At 40.9% G+C, this 17,434-nt stretch overlaps 1 protein-coding gene across 1 annotated transcript; it reads left to right on the forward strand.

The window, feature by feature from the left end:
- The first annotated feature begins 1,683 nt into the window (after positions 1-1,683).
- Positions 1,684-5,914, forward strand: LOC309695737 (butyrophilin subfamily 2 member A1-like). The gene is made up of 3 exons (XM_082516594.1): positions 1,684-1,816; positions 4,024-4,392; positions 4,631-5,914. Exons 1-3 carry the CDS (start codon positions 1,756-1,758, stop codon positions 4,750-4,752), a joined length of 552 nt encoding a protein of 183 aa, XP_082372720.1. The 5' UTR covers positions 1,684-1,755; the 3' UTR covers positions 4,753-5,914.
- Positions 5,915-17,434: the final 11,520 nt, after the last annotated feature.

Consider the following 17,434-nt stretch of genomic DNA (forward strand, 5'->3'; position numbering starts at 1 on the left):
TGTGGCTGGGAATTCATACAACTACAGAGACACGTGTTGGGAATATGGAGTGCTGACCTCTATAAAACTAAAAACTATAAATGTGCACAGGAGGTGAAATGCCATGAAGTGGTTTTGAGTGGAGCTGAGTATAAAGGCCTGTACTATTAAACAAGCACTGTAAGTACTGTACAGTAGTTTATTGCAGTCAGGGCTCTGTGTGCGGGCAGGCGGAGATGAGGATCCAAACGCAGGACCCGGAGACTGAATTGCAACTTAATACTTCAACTTTATTGCTGGTGACGAAACAAAACATGAACTGACAAAGAGCACAGTGAACAGAAACACACAAGCAAATCTGAGGGTACAACACAACCCTGACACAAAGAAACACGGGGCTTAAATACACTGAGGAAGTCAGGAATGAGAAACAGGAGGGAGACACAGCTGGGAGACATCAGGGTTAACGAGACAGGGGGAGCAAAGGGGGAGACCTTCCCAATAAAACAGGAGACAAGAAACAGAGACGCAGACTTGACACTGAACTAAACTTTTACTAAACACCAGACACAACCTAAGAACTAATCTCTCACCAAGAATACCTGAAACATAGATTAATAATAATGATCAGCAAAACACCAGAGAATCACAAAATAATCCATAATGCAAAAACAAGCCAAAACATAAGAAACTGAAAATGCTTGGTCAAAATCACCCAGAACCGTGACAATTGTAAAAGCACTTATGTGGATGGAAGTTCCAGGTAATCTCTAGTGAATATGACCCTTTGCTCAGTCTGTGGTTTAGGTTAATGTTATTCTAATTGAAGTGTTTCTAAATTGCATGCAGGGAACAGGAAATGCAATGAGAAAGACAGAGGGGAAGGAAACCTTAACCGAAAATGGCCTGCAATTGCATAGCGCTTTTCTAGTCCCTAAGGACCCCTTCACACTACATTCAGTCATTCACCCACACACTGGCTACATTGTAGCCGCAGCTGCCCTGGGGCGCACTGAGGCGAGGCTGCCAGACACTGGCGCCACTGGGCCCTCTGACCACCACCAGTAGGTAAACACGGGGTTAGTATCTTGCCCAAGGATATCTGGCATGTAGCCAGGGTGCAGCCTGGGATCGAACCACCGACCTTCTGATTAGTGGCTGACCCGCTCTGCCACCTGAGCTACAGCCACACTGAATGAATACACTGCTGCAGAGCTGGCCCTCCCTAATAGTGAGAGTTAATTCTTAAATGGAAAAATAAATAAATAAAGGCTTCATTTTATTATCAGAAAAAAATGCTGTGTAATGGCTCTCAGAGCACTGGTGTAGTTTTATTGGCATGATTTTCCTCACTGTAAGAAACACACAGGCAGAGCTGCCACACTGAGACCTGATGACCAACGGCATCAGCTTTCACACTGGCACAAGTCATTTCGCTCTCAGTGCCTGGATTTTTGTTTTCTTACATGGATTCAACAGAGCAGGACCAGGATTGTCTCCTAGCAACACGCCACTGAACAGTCATGTATTGAAACGACTGTAAAATTATATATGAGCATAATTAAAATGTTTTAAAATGACATAACAAAATACTGTAAGCAGTGTAGTTCTGCCATCAGTGTTTTATTAGTCTATTCATTTATTGACTCAACACAGCCTTTCACCCACGCCCACTGCATTGTTCCCACTTAACTCCTCCCACTCCTCACAGTCAGAATTTTTAGCTTTCTCAGCACTTTAGTTTTCATTCATCATTTCATTTATCGGAGGGTGAGAATGGTTGTGTTTCTTGGCTGGACTCTGCTCTCTGTGCGCCTGCTGGTTTGTGCCTCTCAAGGTGAGCTGTGGTCTCTACCAAAGTATCAAATATTGAGGGGGAATTTGGGATGTGGATTTTTAACCCTTAGTTGGTGTTCGTGTTTACTTCAAATGTGTTTAAAGATGTTTTCCATTAAGACTTTAAGAGTTACAGAGATTTCTATTCACAGTCCCTCATTTTCAGATGGGGGACTGTCTGTACATGTAGTTTTATGGGCAGGTGAGGTCTGGTTCCCTGTTATTTCATCACAAATGAAGTAGACATATGAGCTGAGGTTGATTCATAGTGTTGAGTATGGACTTCATAGGGAGCTCAGCAGAACTAAAAGGGAGAAGAGAGAGAAAGGAGGAGTATTATGCTCAAAGTCTAGAACAAAGATATGCCTTTAATAATGTTAGTGCAGTCTACGGGGCCATACTTGGCTGAGCTTTAGCCAAATGCTCTGAAACAAATGATTTTTAAAAACTATTTTTAAACTATGCAACGTAAGAGTTTCTCACGGTGAAGAAGATGAAGAAATGGGACAGTCATCAGCAGCAAAATTAATCATCTAATTTCTGCCCCACAGGGCAGCTTTTTGGGTGAATACAGACAGACACACAAACAAGCAGCAGTTGAATGTGGTCGTCATGATCTCCAGGTCTTGGAACCAGAGTTTTTAACTTTAGGTTGTTTAGGGTTTGTCTGCGTTTATAGTTTTAAATTAAATTCAGTAAAGCTGTGTCTTGCTCTCAGATGGATTTATGACTGTACATGGTTAATATCTGATATTTAGCTTTCAGTGTGGCGTGTATTCCCATACACTCGAAATGTGAGGGCTAAGTTGCTGGGTCTTTTGGGTAAGCCATCATAGATAATTTAGCTCTCAGAAGACAAATTGTTGACTAATTTGTTAATTAATCTAAGGTGTGGCAAATCACTGAAATAAAGTTCAGTGCATAGTTGATATAAATTGTCATGTTCATGTCAACGCCTTGATAAATAATGCTCAAAAAATATACATTTCTTGTGCTGTGATATTATGTCACAGGAGTGTAAATCTGTAAACCCTCAGAGTCACATGATCAGTAACACATGTGAATGGCAGCCACACATGATTCCCACTTTTCTGTTTTAAATTCATGATGGTACACGTGCATTGTAGCCTCTGACAACGTCACTTCACTTTACTTTACAATTACTTATTTTCAAAAGTAATTAGTTTCTTAGTTACTTTTTAAAAACATGATTTACAACCTGAATAGGTGATAAAGCGATAGATCTTCTACTCTTCTACTTTCTGCCTAATCCATCATATAAAATGTAATCAAATGGAAAAGTTTCTTTTTAACATTCATTTTATTAGTTTTAGTCTTTTAACTTCATGCATCAAGCAAAAATTTAATTATATGCAACATTCTCTGACTGGAAGAAATTAGTTTAACATTTAAACCTATTTTCTGCACATTCCAGCACATAAAATTTACACTCAGTCTTTCAAATAGATGCAAGTAAAACACAGTAGAAAATAAATAAAATCAAAAACTAGCGGTCCTGTTGCTCTATTTTCACCTGTATAGCAGGAGTGGCGTAGGCGGAGGTGTGCTCTGGTGCAGGTGTGCCGCGGTCAGTTGAAGAATCCGCGAGTTTCTCTGTGAATTTCCCATTATGTCATAGTGCACTCGGTGCTTGCTTGGAAGTTTAGGGTTTTTTTCGCTGTAAAAAGAAGTTTTCTTCCCACGCACAACGGACACTAATGTTTTTGTCACTTTTTATGGAATCAAACTCAAAGTAAGGTCAGTACTTCTACGCTTTAAACGCTGCACGCTCATACTCTCTCCGCATTCGATATGTGATCCATTGTTGATCTGCACACAGCTGTTGTCACGAACGTCGCACTCACTTACGTCACTGTCATGAGACCCTCTCGCAAAAAAATATCACGGTTTTAGTAACGCAGTAACGCAGCGTTCCTACGGGAAAATAACGGTAATCTGTCTATGAATAACTTTTGTGAGACTCTAAGATCTGAAATTTAAATGAGCTTCTCTGCCTTAAGAAACTCTTCACACTCTTCCTCAGCATAAAAGAAAATTTTAAGGGCTATGGAAAACAAAATTCACCAGTTAAACTAGTAAACCTTTCTGGAATTCACCTTTGAAGTTAAAGGGAAATTCTCAGCAGAAGAGTACTGGTGTCTGCTGTAGAAGTGAACATTTGTACTTTAACCTCTCTGCTCTGTATAGTTTCTCTTTCAGACCAGAAAAACGTCACAGCTGAGTCTGGACAGAACGTCACGCTGCCATGTCGAGCTCCAAACAACATCCAGACTGTGGAGTGGAGCAGAGCTGACCTGGGAGATGACTATGTTTTTTTGTATCGGGATGAGAGGAAAACTTTAGTGCACCAGCATCCATCTTTTAAGGACCGGGTGGATCTACAGGAGAAACAGATGAAGGATGGAGACGTGTCTTTGATTCTGAACAATGTGACGATTAATGACACTGGAACATACGAGTGTCGTGTGAAGGCAAACAAAAAAAAACGCAGGAAGAGAGCTAATCTGAACACTCCCCCCATCTGCATCATCAGCCTGAGTGTTGTTGATCCTCCAGGTGAGTGAGTAGAGTTGAGTGTGTGTGTGATCAGAGGTGAAGCTGCTTCCTGGTTGTTGATGTTTGTTTCTAAAGATGTTGTTGATGAGACTTTGTAGAAAGCAGCTGGTCTGAGTGATGTGATCAGAGTGCAGTAGATAATGTCTGACAGCAGTTTGAAGAGGAAATGGATTCTGTTCTGTTCTTCACTCATCACCTACCTGACAGCTGACACCTCACACCTGTTTCTCACCTGCAGGTCCGACAGGAGGACCAGAGAAGGATGAACCTGTTGGACTGATAGTTGGCCTGTTAGTTTCCTGTGTCCTCATTGTTGCTGCTGTTGTTGGCTTTGTGATCTACAGAAAGTATAAAGGATAAAAGAGTCAGGCTTCACACTAACTTACTGATGATCTGCAGCACATCCAAATATCTCAGACGTCTGAACAGCTAAACTTTGAGTCTCCTGCTGCTGTCTCGACTTCCAAGTAAGTGATGTCAGTGAACAGGGGGACAGACACCAGGGACTTCACAAAGAAATTAATTATGAAGTGTCACCATAAAATGTTATTCTGTCTTATCTCTGGGTATGGAGATGATGGAAAGTCTTTGTGAGGAACGCAGAGTAAAGAAAATCTTAAAGAAAACAGAGAATTCTGCTGATTCAACAGTTATTGTCTGATTTTGCTGCATCCAGCTTACACAGTAAAATTAGACTTGCCGTTGTTCATAAGTTCCAATTTTAACAAAAACAGGGTGCTTCTGTTTATTACTAATGTTATGGCTGCAGATTAGTGTCTCACACTTGAACTCAGCACTTTATCAGGAAATTGCTTTAGTTTGTCAGTAGATCAAGTGTGAAGTGAAATTAATTTGACTGATTCAACGGTCATTCTTGGAGGTTGTTCAGCAGAGACCAGAATCAAATGTAAAAACATTTATACATACATGCACATATACATGCGCACTCATGTCAAAATGTGATGCTCAGTTTTCATGTTAGTGATGCTGTAACCTTCGAGCTAGGCTTGATTTATGCTTGCACGTGTGAAACGTATTCCCACATGAATCTATGTTGGCCTTCAGCAAATGTTACCATGTTGAGTAAAATGAAATAAGAGCTGCTTTCCTGATACTTTAAACTGTGACTGTAAGATTGACACAACTTGCTAAACTATTAATCCCACTTTTAAACTTCATAGCAAGACCACAATGGTGCAAAAAAAAAAAAAACCCAATATCCAAATATAATATAATAAATAAGGGTGGAAGGGCTTTAGTCATTATCCTTATAATCTTTATTTATGGTGCACTACTCATCTGAAACACTCGTCATCACAGCGTTTCTGGTTTTCAGCTTTGTTTTTTCTTAAGAGGATCTTTGTGTATTTACCTTTTGTTTATATTTTAAAACATTTTGTGTATTTTTTTGAATGTCAAGCAGTCGTTTCATTGTGACACTTTTATTTATCTCTGCTATAAAAATCAAGTATACAATCAGGCTTCATGTCCGTTTTCACACAGAATAAAGTCCTGAAGTATTTCTGTTGTTTGCCAGTCTTTTTCTTTCAGGCGGACTTTAACTCATCACCCTGTGACTCATCCAGCATCTGTGTGGCAGGGTGACAAATCAGCTCTAGCACAGACTGGACTGCCGGCTCTGTCCGCAGTTAATGACTAAATCCCTGTCATAAACTGCACACAGTGCAAAAATCTTTTATTATAATTTGGCTCAGTGTAAAGAGGGGGAAATACATCCCTTTTAAATTCAAAATAGCTTTTTCTTAACATTGGGGGGAAGAAACCTCTCCTGGGCCTTTCTGGATGGAGATTGCGTGTTCTTCCTGTCTAGGCTCTCAGTTGTTGTTAGTGTGGTTTGAATATGAGTGTGTGGTTGTCTGTTTCTCTGCATCAGCCCTGTGTCAAGCTGGTGACCTGTCTAGACTGTATCCTGACTCTCGCTCTGTAGCATCTGGGTTAAGGTATATCTGCTGTAATGGTTACTTTGTTCACCACCGCAACCAGTCTGACAGTCCCTGATATTTATACCTGCAGGAGGCGGGTATAAGGCGCAGGAAGGTGTCGCCACACAGACAACATCTCCCTCTGTGTGACTGTATGTGTCTGAGCTCCTGATCTAAAGTATCATTTAGCTGTAGGTCAAAACCGACACAATCATATATTCGATGCAATGCACCTTGGAGGTGCCACAAACATCGTTTTACATGACATGATATCAAAATTGGCACGCAACACCCATGACACAGGCAACATCGCATAATGGGGTCTTAGGCTCCAGCCCTTTACCACGAAGGAAGGAAGATGGATGTAAGATGACTCATCTGGGTCAGAGGACATCAGAGCTTACGTGACATTAAAACTGTAGCTGCCGGTGTTATTATGAGGTTTTTCCGGTGACGTCATCCCAACGCATGGCAGTCTAACGAGTAGCTCTCTCATAATTAATTCGTTCACCCCGTGAAGTGTCATAATTATTACCAATTTTTAATAGATAGTAGAGATATAAGCGGGGTGAACATGGGGAAAAGAGATAAACAGAAAGGATCGGCAGAAGAACGCGTAAACGAAGGGTTTTCGGCAGCGGCATCGCCACCTCGACATGAAGCCAATGCTAGGGCTAACATGGACGAAGGCTTGGCTTTGACCACGATACTGGAAGAACTACGGGACTTTCGAAGAGAGTTCCAGACTTGGTCAGAGCCAATAATAGGATAACCGAAGCAGAAACCCGTATCGCGAAGATGGAAGATGTCCCCAAAGGAGCGGAGGGGTCTTCAATGCCAGTTTTTGTGGAAAAAGTATTGACGGAATGCCTCGACCTCCCCCAGGGCACAGAGCTTGGTATCGAGAGAGCACACCGGGCTCTGGGAGCAGTGAGGAACTGAGAGGGAACCCCGCGTTCCCTCTGGAGATATACTGTTCTGTCGAAGTGGGTGAGATAACAAATACTTTCCCCTTACTAGATGATTAAGATTGCTTTAGAGACTGTGGAGAAATGCATCTTAAAGGAGTTATCAGGGGCCCTTGCCCTTCAGCCAGGGGAGGTTTCCCCCTGTTTATGGGATTTATGTGCCAGGGTCTGATAGGACTGACCCCAACCTTGGAATCACGTTGGTTTTTTTTGTTTTTTTTTTAATTTGTCTGGTTTTGGACAGTTGTTGTTGTTCATTGCTCGGGTTTTTAGAGGGAGTTTACCAGTCGATAAGTTACTTAAGTTTGGATACTTTATTTTGGAAAAATGAGCGCTAAGGGAATTAAGGTTATATCCTTTAATGTGAACGGGCTCACGAATCCTATTAAGCAAAGTAGAATTTTGACTAAAATGAAGAAAGATTGAGCACAGATAGTATACTTACAAGAAACACACTTGAATAATAATGAACATGAAAAATTTAGGAGGATGGGCTTTACAAACATGTTCTCTGCAGCGTATGAATCCGGTGTTCCAGATCTACTGGCGTTTAGATCAACTGGCATTGGTCGAACAGATGTGTGGCAGACTTGCGTTTCAGGAGCTCCTACCGACAAACCAGCAAAAAAACGCCAAATGTGTCATCTGTGACACTTGTGAGGTTGTCTCAAACACACTCCGTCAGACTTGATGCTGTTGAACAACAAAATGTTTAAAAATGTGGCGACCTGGTGATATCCTCATGCGCGACGCGATCGCGAAAACAGCAAACCAGTAATACCACGCCGATGTTGTTCACAAGACAGCAAGAGTAAACGATCGGGAGACTCTTGTCGTCATTATCGTTCCCCTCGCACGTTTTATTTCTCCGGTTTCAGCGTTTTTGCTTCACAACTAAAGCGAGCAGTTTACTTTGTGCACTAACATGGAGTCGAGTCAACCAGCGCCACCTCTGGCCAAGTGCACAACACATTTGTACCTTTCAATTGTGTCTGTTTGTGCGTCATGCAAATAAACCTTTGAAATGAATGAAATGATATCATATATTCCTTATTGGCCTACATTTGTAAAAAATTCCAAATTATATACACAAAGTCATAGAAATCACCACTCCAATTGGTCATCATGATTTTGATATTCTCTTTTTCCATAACAATAAAATACGCCTTTCGTCAATATTTCATTAGTGTTGTCACATCACATCCTGTAAGCATCGTCTGTCTGTGTCTTTTCCCTGGAAATGAATATTTCCAGCCAATATAGGCAATCCATCAACATGGCTGGAGAGTTGGTAGTTATATACAGTCTGTATTAGTGTGGTTAATCCAATGAAGATTTGTAAGGAGATGGCAGTTACTGTGAATTCACAGCAGTTACACAGTGATTAGCAATAAACAGTCAGACAATGACTCTGACAATCTCATTCAATCTTGCAGATTGCACCTTCTGTGGAAAGTGGTACCACACAGTGTGTGTGGACTTCCCCTGTGCAGAAGGCGACTACAAATGTTGTGCATGCTAAATAAACAGAAACAAATGATCCCTGTTGTTATGCAAAAACCTCAACCCACCAGGCTGAGGGAGGGGCGGCCATCAGCCAGTCAGAGATCTGCCTTGACACGTCGTAGTGGCTGTTCCTCGGGATTTTACTCTTAAAAAAATAAATAGCTGGAAAGTTTTCCAAACTCCAAGAGAGCAAATTGGAATCAGGCTCCATAGCATGCATCTGTGAACAAGAGAGGGAGCTCTGCTTTATAAGAGACCGTGATGGATGGATGGACAAGCTTCATATCAGTAAATCAGTGTTGACATATAAAATAGGAAATAAAATATTCTGTGTCTGTCTGCGTCGGCCAGAAGACAAAAGACAGAGTTTTAAAGTGATCCCTTTAGAGCCTGAACCATGGCTGAGATCGTGTTCATTGAACCTTATAACAAGTTAAAAATAATAGTAATAAAATTTCCAGATATGAGTTTCAAATAGGATCATCTGCAATCTTTTGTGCATGTTATTGCTCAGTTCATCTTAGACAAACAAAAACATATACAGGCAGGGCTGGTGTTAATAAACAACACTGATGATGTACAAGTCTAAGAAATAAACTCGCCCATCAAATATTATGTGTCTGGTGTCACATTTGGCATCCTTGAACAACTGAAACAGTTGTTTTTAGGAATGTGTAGTCCTCCTCCCTGTGCGATTCACTCATTTCAGCTGTGTTTCAGTCCTCTTTCCTGTGTCACAACCAAAAACATCATTTGTGGGAACACAAAGGAATGTTTGATGAGAAGGAGAAAGAATTATGATAATTTTGTCACGGTTCGCCATTTATTACAGTCCCACCAGGTGTATATACGAGTTGTGCAGGGGAAGTGATATATACAGAGCGGTGATAGGGAAAAGGCTCTGGGGAATCCAGGGAGGGGAAAAAAAACCACTTGCTCTTCTTCAGGCACTCTCACGATCAGTGTCTCTCCAAACACTCTCAAAACAGGAATGCCCCTCGGGGAACGCAAGAAGAAGGAATGCGCTGAGATGCCTGAGTAGACTTGCTCAGAAGTGGGCTGCAGTGATGCGAGTCACACAAAACGATCCAGCGATGTATAGTAGTTACTCCCTGCACTAATGAGGCCCAGGTGGGCCGAGGTCGTGAACCTGCCGTGAGAGAGAGAAAACTACTGATCAGTGACCTGCTGATCCTCTGGGCCGTGACATATTTATATGTTTGAAGCTTTGAAAATACACAGGAAGAATGAATACTGCACTGCCTTGGGAATTTCACCCAGCAAATATATCAAAAAGGTACTAATAGGGCTTTGGAGTTGACGTCACGCCATTACCATCTTATTTTAAGTAATCACGCAATTACCAACAAGGTCCATTAAACTTCAGAGATGTTGTTCAGGTCATACAAATGGTTTCCTGACAATGATTGCAAGCGTTAAATTGCATCGTGAGCCACACACAGCCAGCTTTAATGACTGCCAGATAAGGGAAATTCCTTTTATCTGTCACTGTACAGAAGTTTCACTGCACTTTTAAACCTAATATGAGAAGAAAAGAAGTTAAAACTTAAGTTTGACACCACTGTTTTAGAGCTGTCGAGGTCCTGGGTCGCTGGAAAAGAGTTTTGAGTTTGTTGTTATTATTTTTTTCCATTTTGTATTAGTTCTTAGGGTTCAAGTCTTGTGTTTAGTTTTTCTGTTATCCCTACCTGTGTCCTCTCCCGGTATTCTGTTCGTGTCCCCGCGTTTTTGTTTTCTGTTTGACTTTGAAGGTTTGTGTCTCGTCTTGTGACTGATGACACAAAGTTTGAAACTTTCTGGGTCACCAGAGATTGAAGTCAGTTATGTCTGTTTCATTTCTAAAACTGATATAGTTTCTACTTAAGACTCAGCAAGTTACATTTTAAATGTCAAAGTCAGCAACAGAAAAAGGAAAACAAAGACAAAAAGGAGAAGCAGCAACACCTTTGTAGTGTGGCTCAGAGAAGCAGTAGTAGTGGTGCAGTAGAGCTATGAGCAACGCACCGAGGCCCAAACGTCTGAATCATTAGCTGATTCGGAGAAGAGTCAGGAAACACAGGGCTGGGTCAGAACAGTAAAGTTCACATAGTATTCCTCAAGTATTTTTCCTGGAAACAAATGGGCATGTTCATCATTTTGGGGGGAAAGGGGGAAAAAACTAACAAAAACTTGCAGTGAAACACATGTTACAGGTTGCTCCAGTGGTGTGATGTTGAACCATACTGAGCAAGTTCCAGGATGACTCTGTTACTTCATTGACAACATGCAGCATTCAGCCACTTTTGGACGTTAAATATTCTTCTGGTGCCAAATGTATTGCGCCCAGTAATAAAAGCAAGCTCCTCAGCAAATATAACTCCGCAGGAGCACTGAGATCATCGAGCCAGATGATCTTATTACAACTCAGGTCTGGTTTAAAGCAGAGAGGAATTTGGGCCTTCGCAGGATCATTTATTATGGCAGTTTCATATCGCAGCTGCAGTGCTTAGACTCTGGAATAACTTAATATTGGTAATTCAGAATCTATCCAGCCTTTCAAATTCTGTCTTAAAACTCACTTTTTTATGTCGGCTTTAATCTGACTTCAGTCTGAGAACCATCGGGTTTGTTTTATGTTTGTTTTTATGTTAAATACATTGTATTTGTGTCATCTCACGTCTTGTTTTCTGTATTTGTTTTCTCTTGTTCATTAACTAACTAGTTTGGTCAACTTTGTTGCTTTTAAATGTGCTATAGAAATATAATTGACATTGACTGATACAACACTGGTCTGCCCAGCTATTGGTTGGTAAATTTATTTATGTAGTGTTCTCTTTGCCCGACTCTCCCCCAGTTCAGTCCATGGTAAATGGACTGTGAACTCACAGAATGCAGGCTGCATAAACCATATTTTACTCTCACCTAACACTCAAAGCACTTTGCACTCCAAGCTGTAACAGCAGACACTTTTAACATCTGCGTTATTTGATACACGGCCCTGCTTTAAAATTATTCAGAAAAAACAAAGAAAAACAAAAACTTCTAGATAATCTTGGTGTAAAGTTGACTTCCACATGGCTGGAAAACAAAGGCCTCCAAAAAGCAACTCTTGTTTACTTAATCCCAAAGAAGACAAGAATGGCATTTTGTCCTTGTTTATAGCCAGATCTTGTCCATCTTGCGTTCTGGTTCTTGTTTGTGCTGTGATTTTTTTTTCATTATCATCTACTAAACTAAAACAAACTTTTTACTTTGATTTAACAGCATGAATGGCTGTTTGCTTCTCTGTAGTGAGCCTGCGATAGACTGATGAAACACATCTGAACTACTTGTGAGAGAAATGATTGTGAAATTTTCCATCTGTTCCCTCTCTCAGAGAAACATTATTCTGTTACAGTGTTTCCCTTCCTGTAACTAAAGGTCAAAGGTCAAGTGAAGGCTTGCATGTGCTTTGCAAATAGAAGCTCCTCTGCTGCCACCTACTGGCCGTTACTAAGCAGTGAATGATGTCTGTTCATAGCGCTTACACTCACCGGCCACTTTATTATGTACAATTTCTTCACAGCAGTGACTTCAACTTCCTCTTCTTGCCTGGAAGTTGAGGATCACAGTTATTTATGTGATAACCTGGCTGATTGTGGCTCAAGAGTTGGCAGTTCGTCTTGTAATCGGAAGGTTGCTGGTTCAAGCCCCGGTCTCGGTTGTTGTGTCCTTGGGCAAGACACTTCACCCGTTGCCTACTGGTGGCGCCAGTGTCCAGAAGCCTCGCCTCTGTCAGTGCGCCCCAGGGCAGCTGTGGCTACAATGTAGCTTGCCATCACCAGTGTGTGAATGTGTGTGTGAATGTGTGTGTGAATGGGTGTGTAAAATGCTTTGGGGTCCATAGGGACTAAGTAAAACACTATACAAATACAGGCAATTATCATTTAATCAACCTCAATAACCCTGTGGAAAGGATGAGACGCTGGAATTTTCTCATACTAGATGATGACAGATGGTGTAGATATCCTAAATATTGAGAGATCCTCAGATTAAACCTTATTTGTTTCATTGGTTTCATTTTGATTGAGAATAATTTGACCTATCAGAGACCAGCAGCTTGATTCTGGTGGTTGGATATAATAATGTCTAAAAAAAACAAACCCACAAACTTACAATAAACAGACAAAATGGGGAACCGGTAACAGATAAGATAATGTTTGAAACTTATCCGAAACATTTCCATATCTAAACTCTTCCAGGCCTATTTACTGCAAGACAATTGATCATAAGAGCAGCTTCAGCTGTTCCACTGGAACAATGTCTAACTGGCATCTGTGAAGCCCCACACTTACTTCAGTCCTTACTCTGTACTTCTAAATATCAGCTTTAAACTGAATTTATCATGTGAATTGTTGCATCATTTAACCCCATCTGTGATTCTTTTACCTCACCTTCTTCTGAATATCAGATTTTCCCCTGAGTAATTACAGTATTTTAGTAATAAATAAATAAAATTTGCCAGATCTGTGTCATGGTTGACCCAGGGAGCAGACTGAGACAGCACATACTGAATTTAAGATCTTTATTTTACAAAAGCAAAATTGTAAGTCATCATTTTCCTTACTAAGTACTGGAGCTACATCGTGACATTAAGGCGACATCAGGGAAACATCAGACATGATGGGCTTGGAGTACTGAGTGTAGGGAGACAAAGGAGTGATGGCTCAAAATGACTCCTCCTGGCAGTTCTAAGTGATTAGCTCTAATGTTTGTACGGACTTTCAGTGAGTGATCAAAAACATCTGCAGGTACATTCAGTGTTGATATTTGACACATCTGAACCACAAGGTACAAAATAAACTGATTAATATAAACTGTGTGGAGTCGCAAATTTTGAAGCCAGCATGATAACCTTATCTAACGGATGATGTGGAGATCCAGCTTATTTAGATCTGATTAACATCAGTTCACTAAAGAAAAAGACCCCCTGAAAAGATTAGAATTGTTGAGACAGAGTTTAATACACTGAATCATCTGAACAGCAAGAAAGTACATAGCAAAGCAAGCAAAGCAATCTCGGGGGTGTAGAGCAGCACAAACAGCAAAGCCCGTTAACTGCCCCTGCTGCTAACGTTCCACCTGTCCTCCAGTCAGAAACAGCAGGTGCAGGGTCAGGTACAGGCCACGGTCCTGCCAGGGGTGGTCAGGACTCTCAATAAGGGCCATCTGCAGAGGGGCAACCTTTGAATAACCCTTTGCTTAGCCTTATCTCAAAACGCGGTCAGACATGGCACATTAATGAAAATGATTAAATCTTACAACAAGCAGTATGCATCAACAGGTGCTCATACAGGAAGTGGCATAATCATATGATATACGTGTGAATAATACTTAACTGAACTACATCACTAAGTTACATGCAATTTAAATTTATTGGGTAAATGTTTAACATGCTGATTCTGATACAGTGGACCCTCGTTTATCGTGGGAGTTATGTTCTAAAAATAAAAATAGGTGAAATCTGCAGGACCAGTGCCTGGATTGATTACAAGAACGCCTATGACTCAATGCCCCACACCTGGATCCTGGAATGCCTAGAACTATATAAACATGTACATGTATATATATACGTGTACATATACGTGTATATATATATGTATATATGTATATATGTGTACATATATATACATATATGTATATATATATGTATATATATATGTATTAATTATGCTGCAATAGGTGTAGGCTGCTGGGGAATTCCCATGATGTATTGAGTGTTTTTTATTCAGTCACCTTTCTCACCCACTATGTATTAATAGACCTCGCTGCATTGAATCGTACTTGTTATCTCTGTCTCTCTTTCACAGCATGACTTTATCCTGTTTTCCTTCTCTCACCCAAACTGCTCACCGCTGATGGCCGCCCCTCTCTGCGCCTGGTTCTGCTGGAACTTTCTTCCTATTGATTTTTATTATATTTATGTTATTATTTTATTCTAATTTTTGAGTTCAAAAATCATATTTGTATGCATAAACTGAATAAGTAACTGAAGTAATTTGGACACAACCCTCCACACCTAGCCCTGGAAAAAGAGCCATGTGTCAGGTCAAACACAAATGCAAGAATAATCATGCCACTGTGCGATGCGTTCACTGCTACAGATACACATGTGGTAAATGCAGACTACAGATACCATGGCAGTGCCAGGATTGTGAGTGATTGCTGAAAATGTTGAAATGTACTCACTCACTTTTTATTATTATTTGTAAATATGTGTACAAATGGTTGGTTTTTTGTACTGTTTTTATCAATAAATCTCAGCAACAAAGGACATACACCCATGTGTGTTGATTTCTCCCTAAGATGGCAAACTGAAACACTCCAAGTTGGTGACTTTTGGAGATTTATTTCCCTGGATGATTGAGAATGCATCAAGACGAACACAAAAGGAAGTTCACAGCTTTTAGCAGCTCCCCCACCCCCTCATTCACACACCCCCACTCCCCTCCCTCCAGAATTCCCAGGTAACAACCTAATTTACATATGAATGACTAGCCAATTTAGCTTCCACTTGGCTGAAGCTAAAGCCTAGCTAAAAGCCTACCAGCCATTTGGCTGGAAGGCGGGTTTTAAAGGTAGAAAGGTAGAAGGCTGGGCACTGCTGCTCTCGGGGGACTCTAGATGACTGTGCTTGCTTTGTTTTAGACAAACCCACCACCACACCTCCACCTACATCCACACCTCCTCCTGATGATAAACACGTGTCACATGTCCGTGTCATCCTCCCTGTGTTGATTGCTGCATCAGTCTGTGTTGTGGTTCTGCTGATTAGACGACTTGTTCACAGGAAACCTGAAGGTGAGACTCAGACTTGTAGACTATACGTGTCCAGGTTTGTTTTGTAGAACAAAGTAAAGTATACACTCATTACTGATCACAGATGACATCATGTACAGTAACATCAAAATATCAACTCACCAATTACAGTCAGCCAGACAAAGAGGTAATATTGTATTTTGCTGGGTTGGGGGGTTGCATGTTTGTGGTATTTATAAAGTGTTCCTACAACACTTTTATTTATTTACTTACTCAGGTTACTTAAAACTATGAATACATAACTAAAAAAACTTGTTAAAACAGTTTAATCGGTGCCTGTTTCTTTTTGTTTTAGTTTCAGCGCAACTCAGTTGTTCATTATATGTTCATCAAAGGGAGGAAGAGCAAAATGTCAAGAACATAAAAGACTGGAAAAAAAACATTTTTTGTATTTCAGGTGTTTGTAAAAGAAAAACTGGTAGATGTAAAGTTTTAAGGTGTGAAAAGGAAGGTTTTCTGTCTGTTCTCTTTCCATTGCATACATCCAGTCTGCTGCTTGCTGCTTCATCTGCTCAGCCTGCTAAAAGATCATCATGAAAACATCACTGCACATCTGGGGTCCGTTCTTTGTACCTCGCTTACTACATCCAAGACCAAATCATCGCGCTAACTTTGAGCTCGCTATTCCGGTTCTCCGAACACACCTGTTGTTGACGATTAGTACAGCTGGATGAAGTAATGTGAGATCACTGGGTGTCGTAAAAGGGGCTACGCATCGAGAGTAGGAACATTGATCGGCAACCCTTTGATTGGTCGGCGAAAATGTCGAAGGAGCGCGCTCGGTATTTTCTGGCAGCAGAGCAAGAACTCTTGATTGAGGGATTTCAGGAGTTTCAGAGTTTAATCAGAACGCAAGGGAACACTGCAAAGGCTGCAAAAGCAAGGAGAGAGGGCTGGCAGAAAGTTGCTGACAAATTAAACTCGTAAGTAATTTAATAATAATAATAATAATATATTGGATTTATATAGCGCTTTTCAAGGCACCCAAAGCGCTTTACAATGCCACTATTCATTCACTCTCACATTCACACACTGGTGGAGGCAGCTACGGTTGTAGCCACAGCTGCCCTGGGACAGACTGACAGAAGCCAGGCTGCCATATCGTGCCATCGGCCCCTCTGGCCAACACCAGTAGGCGGTAGGGTAAATTTATTATATCATATTACATTATATCCTCTTTCACATTAGAGCCACGACAGGACCCACTAGAACATGGGAACAAGTAAAAGTGATATATAGGAATATTCTACAGAATGGTAATATTTATCACTTATATTGCTTTTAGTCTCTTGGAAAGAGACCCTGAAATAATCTGTTTGTTTATAACAGCAACCAAGAAAATGGCAGAGCAAAAAAAGACAGGTGGTGGTCCTGCACCCCCTCGTCAACAAGTTGGTTAGGTAAATAATACCCTCACGGGAATATCGATATCTCTCTATGAGCACACTGTCGCGCTGAGCTAAAGGATCCTGTCTGTCCCGCAATATACGCTGAATTCTGAGGACTCTCCTTATCAATCTTGCACCTTCCGCAATGGGTTGCTCGCGTATACGGACAGGACATGGCTGCGACAGACTTCCCTAATCCACCTTCGCTTTTATAGCCGTGGTCTCTCATCTTGATTACACGAAGTGATTTACAATTACTACTCTGAAATATGAATTACATCTGAAATAATCAAATACATGAAATAGAATGATTAATAGTACATTTCCCTTTTTTTAGGAAATGACCTGTATGTATCTGTGTGACATCAATACAAGGATC

Source organism: Aulonocara stuartgranti (genome assembly GCF_965226115.1).
Source record: "Aulonocara stuartgranti genome assembly, chromosome: 3".
Classification (NCBI taxonomy): Eukaryota; Metazoa; Chordata; class Actinopteri; order Cichliformes; family Cichlidae; genus Aulonocara; species Aulonocara stuartgranti.